The sequence below is a fragment of the Corvus brachyrhynchos genome, unplaced genomic scaffold (assembly GCF_000691975.1).
Source record: "Corvus brachyrhynchos isolate BGI_N302 unplaced genomic scaffold, ASM69197v1 scaffold53, whole genome shotgun sequence".
NCBI classification, from domain to species: domain Eukaryota; kingdom Metazoa; phylum Chordata; class Aves; order Passeriformes; family Corvidae; genus Corvus; species Corvus brachyrhynchos.
In genome coordinates this window covers 4,866,333-4,882,187 of record NW_008237681.1, presented here as the reverse complement: position 1 = coordinate 4,882,187, position 15,855 = coordinate 4,866,333, and the positions used below count along the sequence as shown (strand labels likewise).

At 36.1% G+C, this 15,855-nt stretch overlaps 1 protein-coding gene across 1 annotated transcript in view; it reads left to right on the top strand.

The window, feature by feature from the left end:
- The window catches only part of KCNH8 (potassium voltage-gated channel subfamily H member 8), a 180,659-nt gene that overhangs the window by 45,473 nt on the left and 119,331 nt on the right, over window positions 1–15,855 (top strand). The window contains exon 2 of the mRNA XM_008632000.2: window positions 12,265–12,498. Coding sequence (XP_008630222.1) covers window positions 12,265–12,498 — 234 coding nt within the window. The remainder of the gene's footprint in view (window positions 1–12,264; window positions 12,499–15,855) is intronic.

The following is a 15,855-nucleotide window of genomic DNA, read 5'->3' as shown; positions in this document are numbered from 1 at the left end:
CGGCGGGACCAGGTCCATCGGCTCCAGGATGGCCGTGGCCCGGCCTGGCCTGGCCCGAGCAGGGCCTGGCCGGGCCCGCTGGCCCCCACACGGGGCCTGCAGCCGCCTGTCCCAGTGCCGGAAACAAGAGAGAGAGCTGTGGGGAGTTTGTCTATTCTTAAGTGTGGATCACAGAGGTGGTCACAATTTTAAGTGGCTTAAAGAATTGTCCATATTCAAACTGGCCAGCTGATAGGTTCTATCAGTTCCCAGAGGAAACTGTAAGCACCCCTTGGCAAGGACATCCCTTCCGGGACTATGCTTGCTAACCTATGACATTGACCAAGAGTGATAGATTTTATGAAGTTTTGCCCAGAGTTTTCATTGTTGCTATTGTAACTTAAGAAAGTTAATTTATGCTGCTTTGCACAGTCTGTGTAATGATCCTATTTACACATATTTACACATATGGAGTGATCTGAAATGGAATACTTTTCCTACACCACAATATAATCCACAAGTTCAGATGCCTACTTTGTGCACTAACGTTATTCAATCAGCATAATAAGAAAACCACCTGTAGTGGGTTGAAAACCAGCAACAAAAAATATACCTCTTTTCTCTTTCCTTAGAGTAATTTCAAGTTAAGAAATAAGTTCTACAGCATCTCACCTACAGATGTTCTTTGACCTTTATTTGCAAGAAGGAAAGACATGGGCCAGGTCAGCTCATTTACTCAACACTTAGAGCCTGGCTGTATATGCGTAGTACAGAAGTGTTCTGAATTCTGTCCTGGCTTGATGCTGATGTTATCCACTTCTTGTGCTTTAAGACAATGCCCAGTCTGGACTAGACATGGAGGATATTGGTCACCAGACCCTCCACTTATGATAAATAAAGGTCTTTATTCTGAGTAACCCTTTGAAGTCACTTCCCACCATTCCAGTATTGACCCCAATACTGAGGTTGAGTAGGTTAAAGGAAAGGTTTTACACTGCTTCAGTGTTTTGGCCATCTGAATTGCAAAAGACATTTCTGCTGGTGTATATGATGCTGCTGGTTAAATTCTCCAACTGATTTTTAGTCTCTGAATAAATTTTTACTTTCAAAACAGTATCTAGAGCAGCAACGAATTTCCAAATTTACAGCATCAGGTTGCACAGGAAATGTGGCAGTACAATCATGTTGTAATTTATAGCTTTCTTCTACTTTTGGTGTTTTCGCTAAGTGTGATTTATAGAACCTTATTTCTGTATTTTTAGTATTTTTCTGTTTGCTCAGTGCCACTTTTACTTGATGAGACAAAGATATAAATATCTGCCTTTCTACAAATTATTCCTAAACTCTCAGAATGAATGAGTCTCTCTAGCACGAAAACTTTGCACCCGGATACAAGCACCTGCTGCCATTTGTCAAGATATTTTTCACCACTTTCTTCAGATTGAGCTCCAGCAAAACTAAGCAAGACTACAAACTACCTCCCATAACAACACTGGAGTTAGATTGCAGCATTCTTATACTTTTTTCCTGTGGAACAAAAATAGCGTTGCCTTTGTCTTACAAGTATAGTGCCAACAACTGGGGGTTTTTTTACTTTAAACTATTTTGGAGCAGTAAGAATAATTTTTTTTAAACCCCAAATGTAATTTGTATGTTTTGACTGATAGAATTCTCAGAAAAGCTACCTGGTTCCCTAATGATACTGATTCACTGCAGTACAGTTAATAAATAACATTTTCCTGGGATTTTGGAGGTTTGGGACTTGCCTTAATTATTGAGCACTGGCCTATTGTTCTCATGAGAGTCTCTTTCCGAAGTAAGATTTGGGGGTTTTATGCTTAAATAGCACTTTGGGGAAAAGAGGCAGGAAGGGGTATTGGTTTTGTTCCGTGGCAGAATAAAATTTTTGCTTTAGAAATGCCAAAGATGGTTCTGTGATACTTAGTCTCTTTACTTCCTGTAAAAAAAGAACTAGAAATAGAACAAAGCAAGAAGGCACAAAAAGGTCGAGATTTGGGTAACTATCTTCAGTCTTATCATGATTTTGGTGTATTTCTTCTGTTATCTGCACTCTTTAAGTCCTTTGGGGTTCAGTTCAGAGATTTTTTTTTATCGCAATCTCTTCCTTGACTGATTTCTTTCATTGAGACACTACTTAGTCCAAAGTATTTTTTCTTCTTCTAAGGTAATCAAAACCCTGGCAACTTCACTATGTATTTACATAGGTACTGCTTTACTGAAAAAAGTTTACTGAAAAGTTCCAGCTGCTTTGAATCTTCCAGATCATATTCATTTCTTCAGCCAAAATCTGGATTTTTCTCCAGAAGACCATCTTATGGCAGTGTTCACTTCAAGCCTTTCTGGTTCCCCAGGCAGCTTCTGCCTTGATTATTTGTATACCTTGCATAAATCAGTAGGTCTAAGCTCAGGTACTCCTGCTGTAAGCTACACCAGTCATTCAGGAGGTCCATAGGAGCTTTACTATAAGGAATAATAGCCCATGTCTACTTCATACATCTGCTTTTCCATTAAGGTTGTTCTACTTGTTTATTCCACGAGAAAACTCATCCTTCCACATATTTTTAGCATTTTTCCTCTGGATTTTTTATGAGATCATTCTCATGTGAGAAAACCACTACAAGATTATTTGTTTTCCTTTGAATAGGATAACTTAATTACACTCTCACCTCTAACCTCCCTCTCATCCTTTTCCACCCTCAAAATATTGGTTTTTTTACAGATCTTGCTCAAGACAATGCCAGTAATCCTTATATTGAAATTCTTAGGATTTTTTATTCGGAGAGGGTGAGTTTGGGATATACTATGTAATTCTTTATTATGGAAAATAGTATAGTATACAACTTTCCCCTCTGGAAACGACATTTCCTGGACACTGTTCATTATTTTATGAACCATTTTTAATATGATTCCTGTCAATTTTTCAGAAGAACATTCTTGGAACAGACTTTCTTTTTGATTGCATTGTTTCAGATTAGTTTTGCTTCTCTGAGAAAAATGCATGCAGAAATTCTTGCTGTTTACAGACAGCTCATTTCACTGGAATAGGCACAAGGGAGTCTGCTTTTACTCCCCATTAAAATTAACTCAGGATTATCCTTTAATTTCAGGGATTGAGAGATGAGCATATAAACTACAAAGGTTCAAAATAGTTACTCTTAAAGTTCTGACACCTTAATATTGAAGTACAATAATTATAGGGGAAAATCAATACAGTAAAACTCACCACAAGCTGTCATGAAATTGTCGTGGGAGTCATAGGGGATTGTAAAAGTGACAGTGAAAAGCCCAGAAATTATGTATATGGTCTAGCATACATGAAAATCAGCTTTGAGCCTCTTTGAGTAACTACTTCAGGGTAGTATAGCACTTGTATAAAATGGGAAAAGTTTCTTATTCAGAGAATATAATAGCAACGTGTGGTATCTGAACAGATAGTGGTTTTGACATTGTCATTTGTGTATCTCACCTGTGAAAATGAAAATCATATGCAAAAGGTGAGGATGCTGCCCCACCTTCTGTGGAGTCCATTAGGCATTAGGCAGATGGTGCTGAGGAAGGATGATCACCATCCCTTTTGCCTTCAGTTTAAACCCAGAAGTGGGTTTGGTTCTGTTCTGAGAATACATAATTTTGTTCACGTGAGGACACTTGGCATGAAATGCCCCACTGTGACCAGAGGAGAATTAGTGTGTTTATGATTCGTCCCTCACTGGAGTCTCTCCAGAGGGCATAGCTTGGTCCCTCTTTCTTTCATGGCCACTTCCAGGGCTGCAAGTGTAAATTCTCCTCTTTCATTCTTCTTGGGAATAGTGGCTGAAAGTTCCCTTTGCTTAGCATGTGGACATTAAACACCTTCTGGCCTTGCATGGTAGAAGCAAGTGGAAGGACCATAAAGATTTTCTACTCTCTTTGCACTAATATCTCCTTATATTTCTGTGTTGAAAATATTTTCTTCATGTTCTTACTGATAACATTCTTTAATATAGAATACATAGAATCCACAAAGTTATTTTAACATATTTTAACTTTCAAAGGGGAAACAAATTTCCATGAAATCTACTCATTTCAAAACCCAGGCAATTTCGCTGTGTATTCATATATGTGCTCCTTTGCTGCAAAACTTCCAGATACTTAGCGTCTTCCAGACCATATCCACTTCATTTCAAATTGATAAGATGAAACTTTCCCAATGGTAGGTGAATAGTTCTTGAACTCTGCATCATCACACTGTAAAGAAATTCAGTTTCTTGTTTCCAGTATAGATGGTGTCAAGATATTTTCCAAGCCCCTGAGCTACCACTCCATAATTAACACAGTCTCATAAGAGGAAAGGAGCATTAGATTTCAAAGAGCCAGGAACATGATCTTTCACAGCCATTTCACACTGGCTTCAAAATGTCTAGCTTATGTTCTTCCTCTCAGTTATGCAAGAATAATGTCTGGTAAATCTTTTCCCCTGTATTCTTCCACTAGCTGTATAAGCAGCATCTGTAACATATGGCTGCTCATATGTTGCAGTATCAGTAGCAGTGTGTACACTGAGTGCAAATATTCAAAGGGTTATCCACTGCAGTAGTGTTACAAACAGGTTCATCAGGCATGTTACATGGTACAGGCAAGTGTAGGATACTAAAACCACAAAATATTATGCAATGCTGAAAATTCAGTATGTCTGCAAACTGAGCACAAATTGTGAGTAGATGACATGTGCTTAATACAGCTGTAAATATAACACTTTTCAATTCCTTATTTCATTCTTAGTTCAGACAAGTGATAAAGGAAGGTGTGGACAGGGTCACATTAATAAATATTTGTTGATGATGTGGCTCTTGTCTTTGAAAATATTTCTTTTCAGGAAGAGTGTTGTCTGCAAACCTTTCTCTCGGTTGAACGCTCGAAAGCAAATCATGGTCCCAGGCTCTTAAATCATTGAGCTATATGATTTGAGCTTATGAGAACCCTATGTGTTAGTTTGATTTATAGCAATTCCATTTTTAAATTCCAGGTGAATTAAATCAATATAACAGTTGGAAAAAACCCAAACAAATCAAATATAGCTGGGTTACACAAATGGCATTTCTGCCTGGTGGATGAATTTAAAATTTCCATGTATTTTATTGGAGAAATTGTAAAATATGCTTCCCCTGGAAATGTGAACCTGTGCACTCTGCTCTGCAGTGGGCACTCACAGAATACACTGAACAGCTGAATTCCCTCATGAGGGATATAGGGTTCAGTCCTGTCAGAAAAACAAGCGCCCAGCAAGTAACTCCTGGACGACACTGCACATTGTCACAGCATGCTGGTGACTCACGAGTTACAGTGTCTCTTGATTGTTAATGTCTCTTTTTTTTTGTTTTGGGTTTGTTTCCTCTTTTTTTCCAGTGCCATGTGCTGTTTTACTTGCAGCACTTCAATGCCTATAAAACTGACATGTAAATATTTGACAACTGCAATATAGCTTTTTTAGTTACATCTGCACAGTGTAATGGGAGTCACTGCACAATCAATGACATAAATAATGCTCATCAAATAGAATGTAATCTTTTTTTACTGAAAAGTAAAATTTTGTCAGTATCAACAAAGCTTAAGGGTGGGAAAAGAAATATTTCATTTTAACCTTGATTAAACTGGCATATGTGAATTTGTAATTCCAGATAAATATAAAGAAAAAAGCAAAGATATATTTTAGACTAATTCATATTTCCTTCTGAGGAAAAGATGTAGCTCTTTACTTCTTCTAGTGGAGCTTAATTTTGAAGAATTTAAAAGTAATCTCTGCTGAAAGTTTTTTCCTTTACTATAGTTCACCCTTTACAATTGTACTGATTGTTTATTTGAAAGGTGCTCTGTGATAATACATGAGTAGTCACAGCACTGCTACTATTTCAACATAGTCCTTCTCAGTCTTATATTTTAGAGTTCAGGTAGATGCAAATGATACTGAGATTAGAAAAGCAATAAGAACATGCACAAAGATTCCTAATGGAGGAGCAAATAATTTTTTTCCTCACTAAGATGCCAGAAGCCCATTGTACCATGAGGTTCACTACTCGTTTTGTTTTTCACTTTGTTTCTCTCTGATACAGTCTGGCTTTTTGGTCTGCTTTCTCCTAGGAATAGGTAATTTTACTGGTCATGCAGAAAGCTGCAGTCATTATTCCAGTATTGACCTGATGCACTAATGGCAATGAAAGCTGGGATCAAGATCGTTAAACACCAAGTCTCTCAAGTGGCTTATGATCTGTGTTTATCAATAAGGCTGGGGGATGATTTAGCAACCAGATGCCCAAATTTTGCTTAGACATCTCCATGCTGAACTGCACTGCAGATTAACTCTTCTTGTAGCTATAAATATTGAATACAGTAAAGCATTTTCACTGTCAGACTAAATATTTTTGTAAATACAAAATGAAAGGTTTAGTTCTTAGCTACTGAGTTCAGAACTTTTCGACTTACGGGAAATTATTCCTGTCAGTTCAGGTCAAGTGGGAGCTATGTAAGCTTACCCCTTGAGCTGAGTCCATAGGGCTGGGTACTTCAAATACTGTTTTGTACTCTAAATTTGTAGCTGTTACCAAATTTTATGAATACATCTCCTCATAATGAAAGGAGTTGGCTGATGAAATCAGTTATAAAAGTTACAGTGATTTACAGTGATAGGTCTTTTGTTCATCTGTCCATACTTGTACTTTTTAATGCAATAGTTATACCTTTCACTGTACTACTGTAAATTCATTGGAATCTGAATTCATTTTTACAGAATAGTGGGAGGAAGTATCAGTATAAACAGCTTGCTTTCTGACTTTCTTAGATCTAGATAAATCTTCACCTCACATTAGTGACCCAGTCAACCGTAATGAGATTTTTCAAGAGGAATTTTAATATTTGGAAGTGTATGCATTATAAAAATCATCTTGGTCTCGATCAGATTCAAAAGACACTAGCTGGCAAATGCTTGTGAGCTCTAATTAAATTCACTTGCATCTAAATGTGCTGACATAAAGCTAAATGTTTTCATATGCTACTTTAATCATTCAATTTATCAGTAATCTTAACTGTTAATGTGGTCATGTTGCCTGTCACGGTAATTTGCATGAACCTGGAATGAGATTTCCCTTGTTAAGTTGCCTGTGTACAAACTGTGGAATCAAATCTAAGTGTAGTAAATCCTTTCATCCAGAAGAATTGTGGACTGTTCTACAATCAATAGAGTAACCGTGTGAGTCACTTGCTTAATTAATGCAGCTTCTTTAATTGCTAAAGATTTTTTCTTTTGTAGGATTTTTTCTTCCTCTTTAATTCTTAAATAATTTAATATTTAAAATTAGAATGGTTGTTGGCTTTGCTCAGTTGCAAAAGATGTCAGATAGGTATTCTCTTCATGAAACCTTCTGGACTTTGATTGAAAACAACTTTTAAATGAACTGGGGAAGCACAATGATGAGATTTATAGCACACATAGCCACAGTATTAAAGCAAAAACCCTTTTGTCATTTTTGCTAGATATGACAGTAGGATTTATGAAGGGAGTGCAGAGTAAAAATGTAGCACAGTGTCATTACAAACATTCAGATAAATTGTGGGCATTAATTAGGAGGAAGGGTATTGCATAACGCCTTTTTCTTTAATTATCTCAATTCTAAAACTTTGTCATGGGATGTTTAGAGGATAAGATTCTCTGTATCAGACAGCATAAGACCTAAATTTCTTCCGTTTCTCTGGTTATAATTTTTGGGTATCATTGAAACAGGGCAACAATGTCTAAGCCTGTGATTGAAGGTATAGTTAGCAAGGTTCTGGTTCATCTTATTTGGTTCTCTGGCTTTATGATGTGTTTCTGGTAGAGATTTCTGGAAACCACATGAATCTTCTGTTGATCAATGTCCTATCCTCTCCAGTATGTTCTACTTCTGAAATGAATGCAGATGTGCAAGCTCCTAATAGTCTTCCTTCAAACTTTCATGTGAAAAAGTAATTTGAGCTTCATAGAAAATGAGCTTAAAATAAAAGAATCACAATTGAAAAAAATTTGCTTTTAAGTTGCGCTGACTAGTCAGGGACCTCTCTCACATTCATCCGTCTCTGCTGACTTGCTGCCAAAGGAAAACCTGGTGAATGTTGGATATTTTGTATCTACACTTCTTGTCCCATCTTAACAGAGGCACTTCCAAATCATCCTTTGCCCAACCCGTGCAGGCTTGGACATAAAATCAAGTATTTTTATCCAAAGCTAGTATACAATTATCCAATTTGAATTTTTTAATTTATTTTGCAGAGACTTCCAGCACTTAACTTCTGAGCTGAAACCTATGGTCAAACAGTCAAGAAAACATCCAGTCTGCCCGTTCTCTTGATTCTCTGCCAGTCACACTCCCAGCTCAGAGACTTTGACTGCTGGGACTGAGGCCCCTTCACTATGGGTGGCTCCAGTGACTTGACAGGTGCCTGCTGGACTCCCTGAACATCCCACACTCACACAGTCAGCCCAGTTTCCCCTACCCAATCCACCCCAGCTTTCCCAGAGCAGCCCCTCAGGTGACTCTTTCCATAAAGCCATTTATTCATGGCACAGCAACACAGAAACAGCCTGAGCTGGTGCCTCCAAGGAGGACCTTCAACAAAGGAACCCCATGGCTTTTATATCCTCACAGTCTCTCCTCACACAAGTCTCTCTCTTTCTCCTGAATCATCTGCTCCGCTGTGTCCCTCAGAGTCCATCCACCCATCTTTGTGCCCTTTGCTAACCAAAGGGTTGGCAGTTCATGGTCTCTTGCCTCAGGCTCCCACCCAGAGCTCAATCTGCATCTCAGTGTGCAGTTGGCAAACTGAACTACCTGCACCAGATTTATTCCTCAGTAGTCCAAACCTGTTCATTCTTACACAGCTTTTCAGCAGCTCTACCCTGTTGTTCCAAATGCCCCAAAGTTCAGGGTTACATCTTTCTCAATAGACCAAGTGTTTATCTTGGATGTATTTTCTTATCTAAAAGTAAAATTTAAAAGAAACATCTACCTGTAATCTAATATTGTCTTCTGATCAACCTGAATAAAATAGCTTAATATTCAGGCCAATGTGCTGAAAGAATAATATGGAATTCAACAACTTCTATATTATTATGGAAGTGTAGCAATCTACGCACAAACATTTACCAAAATATACAGACCAATAGGTTTGTATCACTCATTGCAACTTTCCTGCTGCAAATTAAAAAATAAATAAATGTGTTTTCTTTCAGTCCATAGGTTTCTAAAAAATTATTCTAAAGAAAATGTCATTTATCTTACTCTAGATTTTAAAGCCCATCTAGCTATCATTGAAGATCATGAAATTAAATGCTGGGTTTGTTATTTGTGTCACAACAAAGCCTGAATGATAGAAATTTCACCCTCAGTACTTGTTTTTTTGAAATATTTTATGGTGTTTTACATGCATGAGTAATAGCAAGCGATATTAAAGATTTGAAGTGATAAAAATAAATTACAGAACTAAATAAACTTTTAACCAGACTATTTTAAGGTATGGGTTTGTTTGGCTTTTGGTTGTTTTTTTTTTAATTTGCCTTATGTAATAGGTAAATGTTAATCACTTAATAAATGTTAGTGAAGAATTGGATGATACATGTAATTATTGGGCATAATGTTTCTTGATCCTTTTTGGTATGACAAGAAATTTTTTAACAAATGATTTAAATATGTCCCTTAGTGTACTAGTTTGGGATTATAGGTGCATCTCTCATTATTTTATTTGAACTTCAAGCTCAAGAAAAACAGCAAATATAGTTGTGATTGTATTTTCCTGATGCTGATGCTTTGATGTTGTACTCAAAAAGTTCAGTAAAATTAGGCTTACAAGCCTTATCAGACGTCTGCTGATATTAAGAGAAAGATTGGCTCTTATTCTAGCTGGTACTGGATTGGTTTTCATAAGTAAACTGGTTTATTCCACGAATGTTAAAGTAACTACAATTATTATGGGTTTATTTGGGTGTAAATGAAAATAGAGTTTGGCCACCTTACATTTTTCATAAAATCATGGCATAGTTGGTAAGCTCCAGTGTATTCCTATTAATAATGATATTCATTCACTACTGCATGTCCTCTCTACCTTTTTTTTTCCTTTTGTTGTTCCATATTCTGCTTCTGCTTTTCTTTTTAATTCTAATTGTTCAGAATTGTATGAAGCAGAATTAGAATTAAAAAGAAAAGCAAAACCCCACAGCAGCCTTTGCACCACATAATTGCATCTTAAACAACAAGAAACAGAGAAGTAAATTAATTTGCTAGCTACAAATATATTTGGTATGAATGATCTGCAGGTCCTGCACTGTCACACTGTCATTATGCACTGCAAGCATATGACTTTAATTCTTTTGGCAGTGTGGGGATTTAGTTTTGTGTTGACAGGGGGAGCAGCATGTTAGTTCATGAATGGTAATGATGCTTATTCCCCAGTTAGGCAAATAAAAATTACAGGCTAAGTCAAGCACTGCACTGAACCAGGATGCATTTTAAAAACATATTTGGTAAATGGGAAATAACCATCATTTATTGAAAGAATTTAATTAAATTTAAACAAAATATGGGTAACTGAAGGAAAGTCTTGAGAGCAAATTGATCATTTAATAAACCTCCATTGTGTTTAAAATACTGAAATCTTAGCAGTATAAGACAGTATTTTATGCCTTGGGTAATTAAAGAGTAACATAGCTGAAGTTTTTGGGATTTCACAGATATAGAACTCTTGTGATGGTTCAGACTGAAAAATAGACCTATTTTTCCTCTATTTTAGTTTATGAATTCTGTCCTTCCCTTTCCAATCATAAATAATATATCCCTGTATGGGGATTAGGCATATCAACCTGAGTTTTCCATTAAAATAATTCATTTCTTTCTCTTTAAATTTCTGAATATTTATCAAGGGATTGTGGGTTAGTTAATAGTATTTCTCCTTAATACATACAGATGGATTCACTTGCACATAAGTCTGAAAAATGAGAGGTATCTGTCTTGGGACTAGACTGCTCCTAAGCTCCTGCTAGCAAGCTGTAAGGTAAACATTTCTTAACAAGCAATAGGCAAAAAATAGTCTTTCCTCCCTCAATGTGAAATGTAGACAAATTCTGCCCATAATTTTTTTTTTTTTACTTGAAGATAAGGAAAGACAGGCAAAAAACCTGTATGAAAAGTTCATATGTTATCTGGAAAAGGTCTCCCTGGTAACTGAAAAAACTGTAAAGGGCCAGAGTTGTTAGCATAGGCTGAAGATGAAGGTCTGAGGCACAAAGCCTTCAAAAACATTTCAGCAATGTATGGGAATGAGCTATGAGGTTGTCAATAGGTTCAACTTTTAGATTTGCCAAAGATTTGAAATCAAATTAAAACACCTCATTTTGTTGATTGATGCCCATATCAACATGCTACTCATGAATGTATCATGCACAATGGTTGCAGCTTAAACACACTGAACAATTAAGTATAACAAAATGGTGAATCTTTGATGTGTCTGTTTCATATGGGAGAAGTATGGTGGGGCTCCAAAAGACAGATGACTGATTTTGGGTGAAATATTTAATCCTTTTTCCTAAAAAACAAAAACAAAGGAAACAAATAACAAACAAACAAACAAAAAAACCCTCAACAAAATTAACCCCACACTCCACAAAGGATAAATAATTCCATGTAGTCTAGAATGTCCCTAATTCCATGTAGCCTGGCATGTCACTCAACTGCACTTTTAAGGATTCCCTTGCAAAATTATATAGAATACATTAGTTTGAGTGCTGATATAGGTCAACATTGTCTTACTGAGACCATGGAGATTTTTTGGTATTTTATGATGTAGCTGCATTTATATCAGCTGTTCAGACTGCAGAGTAGTCTGAGTGGCAGCATAACATAAAGTTTCAAATTTCTCCAAAATTTTGATATTTTTCACCAGTGTTTGGTCAAGTGGTTGTTTTAATGTGTTGAAACCTACCTCAGAGGCAGCCATAATAAAGTATTCCTTGAGGGGAGACAGTGAGGCAAACTGTACAAAGCCATGAAAAACTATTGTATGATGATCTGTGGACTATTAGACTTGATTTAATTTAAGAATAATAGTCTGAAACCAGAAGTTAGATTCTTGTTTGCAGGCAGTTGGGACTTAAATGTTTTTAAACGTCTGTCCACTTGTTCCTTCTTATGATGCTAAAGAAAGAACTATGTCAAGCGGTGTAGAATTTAGACTTAATTCATATTTTACTTTTGTGTTCTTCTGCAGATAGTAACTTCATCCTTGCAAATGCTCAGGTGGCTAAAGGATTCCCCATTGTTTACTGCTCTGATGGCTTCTGTGAGCTTGCTGGATTTGCACGGACTGAAGTCATGCAGAAGAGCTGCAGCTGCAAATTTTTACTTGGTGCTGAAACAAATGAGCAGATGATTCTTCAAATTGAGAAATCGTTGGAGGAAAAGATAGAATTTAAAGGAGAAATCATGTTCTACAAGAAGAATGGTAAGTTTCTTTCCTATTCTGTTGGTTCTAAAGAATGAAACTTAGCATAAATGCATATAATATATATATGTCCATTTCTATGTAATGATTTAGTGTGTCTATCATCAAACCTACAAGAATATATTTGAATAATGACACATTGAGACTATGTTTATATTAGTGTTATTGATTTTATATAAGTATCTTACTAGGCTGAATAGAGGAAATTCAGGATCCTAAACTGTTATTTGCACTCAGTATGACACTGCTTTTTCTTCTTTTTCTTATATTGACGTTTTTATCCCTTATTGCTGAAGCTGTAATAAAAATATTCATATTCACAATAAGGTAGACAGGCTACGTAAATCCCATCACTAAAATGCTCAGATGTCTGCATGAGCCAAGTGATTTCTTCTCAACAGCCACTATACATAAACACAATAGCAATGATTTTCAAGAAGTGGAAAAGTAAAATTTATGTTCAAGTCCGTATTGTCACACAAAGAAAATTTCTGGTCATCAAGTAACCCCACAGACTACAGGAAATTTCAAGCTGCACCACATCTTTGACTCCTATGGCAAGACATTTCTAAGGACAATTTCATAGTCGAGATGCCTGAGGCACAGAAGAGAGAAGCCCATGATGCACACTTCCCAGCTTTCAGCTATATCCAGCTGCTTCAGGGTGCTTATTCCATATATTCCTATGGCCACATTCATGTGATCTTCAAACACGTGACACTAAGTTTGAGATACTGACAGGATTTCAACCAGTGTAACAGGAGCCTAGAGATCCATGGGCTCAATGGATCCATGGGTGTTGAGTATCACTTTCTCTTTTATTGTATAGTTAAGAGTTTATAGGCATATGTCTAGACCACATTTTGCCATTGTCTATCCCTACTTCTATCTTTATTAATGAAACCTTTTCCCTTTAAATAATATTACTGTTATTATTATTATATGCTTTAAGAAGTTATTTTCTAAAAGTAAAAACTACATAGTGATAAGAAAGTGATTTAGAGTGTTAGAAGGCAGCTTCAGTTTCACTAACACAAAAAGGAGAAATGTTGATTCGTTGGCTTGTGCTCATGATTGCTGCTCTCCATAGGATGAAATTTTGAAGTTAATCTGGAATATCCTGCTAAATGCTTCCTTATCTTGTCTTTTTGGGGAGGCTTGGGAGTGTGTGGGGGTGTTTGGTTCTGTTTTTTAACATATAGAAGAGATTCACATAGTTTCTTGGAATTGTTTCAGGAAGGAAATTCAAATAAAGTAGTTCCAAATTGCAAAACATTTCTGAATATAGGGGGGAAATAGTTTTAACCTGGAAGGATAAGAGCACCTTTTCTCCAGTATTATACAGTGATAACTGGGCATGGTAAGAAGATATTTCAAGGTATTTAAATTAAAGAAGTAAAGCTAAGACATAAATTTCATTTTCTTTGTCCTGAAGGATAAATTGTGATTCCTTTACTTTATGAAGGGGTGCTTCAAACCTATAATAGATATTATTAATACAGGTAGAAAGAAATTGCAGGTCAATTATCAGAGAAGTAGCTGAATCACAGATAAATAGATAAAGGGAAATTGTTGAGGCTAAAAGAATTCCCACTATCCATCCTACATGCATCCCTGTGTATAATTTGACTGGAAGCCACTCCAATATATTTTCTGAATAGGAATAAATTTCCCAGACTGCCTCTTATATTTTTCATTTCCATGTGTTTCTGTACCACTGGGAAACAGAAATGAATAGGTATTAAAATGACATGAGACTTTCTTGTATAAAAGAAAAATTTGTCTTAAAAAATAATCTTGGTTTTTCAATAGAGCTGCAAAGTTCAGGCTCCAAATTTGGCAGATCACCCATTTTAGCTAAATGGTTTTATGTTTGGGTTGGGTTTGTTGTTTTTTTTTTTTTTTTCCCAGAGAAAAAATTGAACTTCTGAAGCTGTTAAGCTTATTCAACTTCATCTTTGTTGCAGAAAAAGGTTTAAAAAATATTTTAAGACATAAGAACTTTGGGAATAATATCCCAGAAATGATTGTGTGGATACATTCCAGTTTATCCAGTATGCAAAATAATTGTCATTTGGGCTGTGTAATGCTAGGAGCATAGATCGGTGGGAGACAAGTAACTAGCAATGTTTAGTTATCACAGGGTCACATTTCAATGTCCTGTTACAGCTTTAGGGTGTGAGAGGGGGACCACCTATCTGGCTTTAGTCTGCTGTTTGGCACAGCCTTGCTCTGTGGGCCTAACTACAAGACCAAATGAGCACTTTCAGGCCTCAGGGATAATTTTGAGCTCATGGAATAGACTGAAGTGCCTCAGAATTCTTATGGAAATCTTAATAGTTAGTACAACATTACGATAAAAATTAGTATAAGGGACATGGATGTATGAATACAATAACTTACTCTCAGTTTGTTCTTCTGGATTTGGTCTAAAATATAGATCATATTTGTCTTATTTTTTGGGGCAGATATTCAAGGTTACAAAACTGAATATGCATTGATTTCTTACCTGGCATATTTTTCAATATTTTAAATTTGATTTAAACTTATTTCAAAGCTGATTCAGTTTTTATCAGTAAATTAGACTGTTCATTCTAAACAAGTAGTTTTGATCTGAATTTATTAAGCTTGAATATGGATCTTTCACAGTTATTTAACCATCATTTAAGAATTCACATAGCACCTCTGCTCAATAATTGTTAGTTAAAGGATAGATTGCTATAACTAAAGCAACCCCAGCAGTCCACATGAAATTTAATGGAAATTCCAGACTGCTCTGAGCTGATACTGCAGCAAGAGTGGTGTGCAAGGAGTTGGGTAGGAAGCTGAGTAAAGTGGATTTTCTGTCAGATGAACTGCAGTATTTCATTGTCTTTGTCATTTGGGTGTGGATTTCAAGAAAAGAATCATCTTAAGCAGTTGTGCTCTGACCAATCCTTCTGAAACCACTAGAAGTGGATAAGAACATTTGTCTATGTGTGTTCTCATTTTTGAATTTTAATAAATTCTTAGAATAAGATAAACTGGCCGTACCTTCTCATCCTGAATATTTTCTGCCATGTTAGCACAGAGCAGTACTGCAGCAGATACAGCAGTTTCAGAGAGAGATGTCTTTTGAAAATTCAACTCAAAATACACTTTTCATCATAGCTTCAGTATTTATTTTGGTTCCTCAGTCAGTTTCTAGCTTTTTCTTTGACAGAGCTATATTCGTTTCTTGAAGACAATCAGAAAAGAAAACTATTGAAAGACAAGGAATTTTATGATTGTTGCCTTCTCCAGAAAGTTTTAAAATTATATTGCTTAGGAGCTGATTTTTTAACTTTTTTTTTCTGTTACTATTTCTACATTTTCTTT